Source organism: Penaeus monodon, chromosome 32 (genome assembly GCF_015228065.2).
Source record: "Penaeus monodon isolate SGIC_2016 chromosome 32, NSTDA_Pmon_1, whole genome shotgun sequence".
Classification (NCBI taxonomy): Eukaryota; Metazoa; Arthropoda; class Malacostraca; order Decapoda; family Penaeidae; genus Penaeus; species Penaeus monodon.
Window position 1 is genome coordinate 9360617 of NC_051417.1, and position 1135 is coordinate 9361751.

General features: G+C 44.9%; 1 protein-coding gene across 1 annotated transcript in view; it reads right to left on the reverse strand.

The window, feature by feature from the left end:
* Positions 1-10: 10 nt before the first annotated feature.
* The window catches only part of LOC119593489 (carbonic anhydrase-related protein 10-like), a 126578-nt gene continuing 125453 nt past the window's right edge, over positions 11-1135 (reverse strand). The window contains exon 9 of the mRNA XM_037942430.1: positions 11-1087. Coding sequence (XP_037798358.1) covers positions 1071-1087 — 17 coding nt within the window. The 3' untranslated portion in view covers positions 11-1070. The remainder of the gene's footprint in view (positions 1088-1135) is intronic.

The window sequence follows — 1135 nt, forward strand, 5'->3', positions numbered from 1 at the left end:
TGTATTTTATATTTTATTTTAAGTCTGATAATATGTGAGGGTCACCCAATATCACGGACAAACCTTTTTGGACAGGAAAAAAATACATGACGGGTAATGCCATTGGCTATGGCGAAAGGGAATGTAAGTTCATGGCTATGCATAGAGTCCCGTGACAATAACAATGTATGGTTTTAGACTTTTATTTAGAAAGGAAAATGTAGGAATTAGATGAGCATGAAGCAGGGAATGGAAATGTCATGTGAAGGAGATCTCATAATAGTTCGGGCTATCCGTAGTTGAAGTTGTGCTATGACGATGATGATACCTGTGTGGGGAAGGGGGTTGTATAATACGGTGCAGGGAGTGATATTGTGTATTGACGTTTAAAGTTTGGAGCACGTTATAATGGTGGTGGATGTTATGTTGTTTTTATGAACGTCGAAAGAGGTGACGGAGAGGTACGGGGCGAGTGTGAGAGTGAGTAGCAGATCGCACACAAATTGCAGAAGATCCCCCTTTGTTCATTGCACCGTTTGTACACCATGCGTAATACTAAATCGGCCTGCGACGCACAACCTTTTGGCGAACGGACCGGCAGTCTATTCACAACAGCACGACTCCATTGCTATCTCACTAGACTTGTTTTCCATAGCTTAGCGTCCTCGTTGGGCTATGTAACGAAAGAGTTTCACTTGCGAGCGTCACTAATCAAGCAGTCGAACAAGCACAGCCAAATTGTCCACTCTATGCTTTGGCGAAGAAACAGTCCACCTTGTTCCTGACTTCTTGCTCCTGACTACTGCTAAAGTGTCAGGAGATACTGCTTGTCCCTGACTACTGCTGATGCGCCAGGAACGTATCCTTGTCCCTGACTACTGCTGAAGTGTAATGAACTATTTTTTTGTCCCTGATTATAGCTGAACTGTCAGGAGCTCCAATTTGCCCCTGAGGGTCGAAGTATCAGGAACCACTCCTTGTTCCTGAATACTGCCGAAGTGTCAGCTACCTCGGTGTGTTGCTGCTTGCTGATAGCCCCTTGGCAGTTCAACCACAACAACCTTCTGCTGTTGACTACGAATGGTGTGTCATTACCTCCACGTGTTGGCTGCAAGGAGAGAGTTTGTGTCTGTTAGGAAGTCAGGAAAATCGTTGG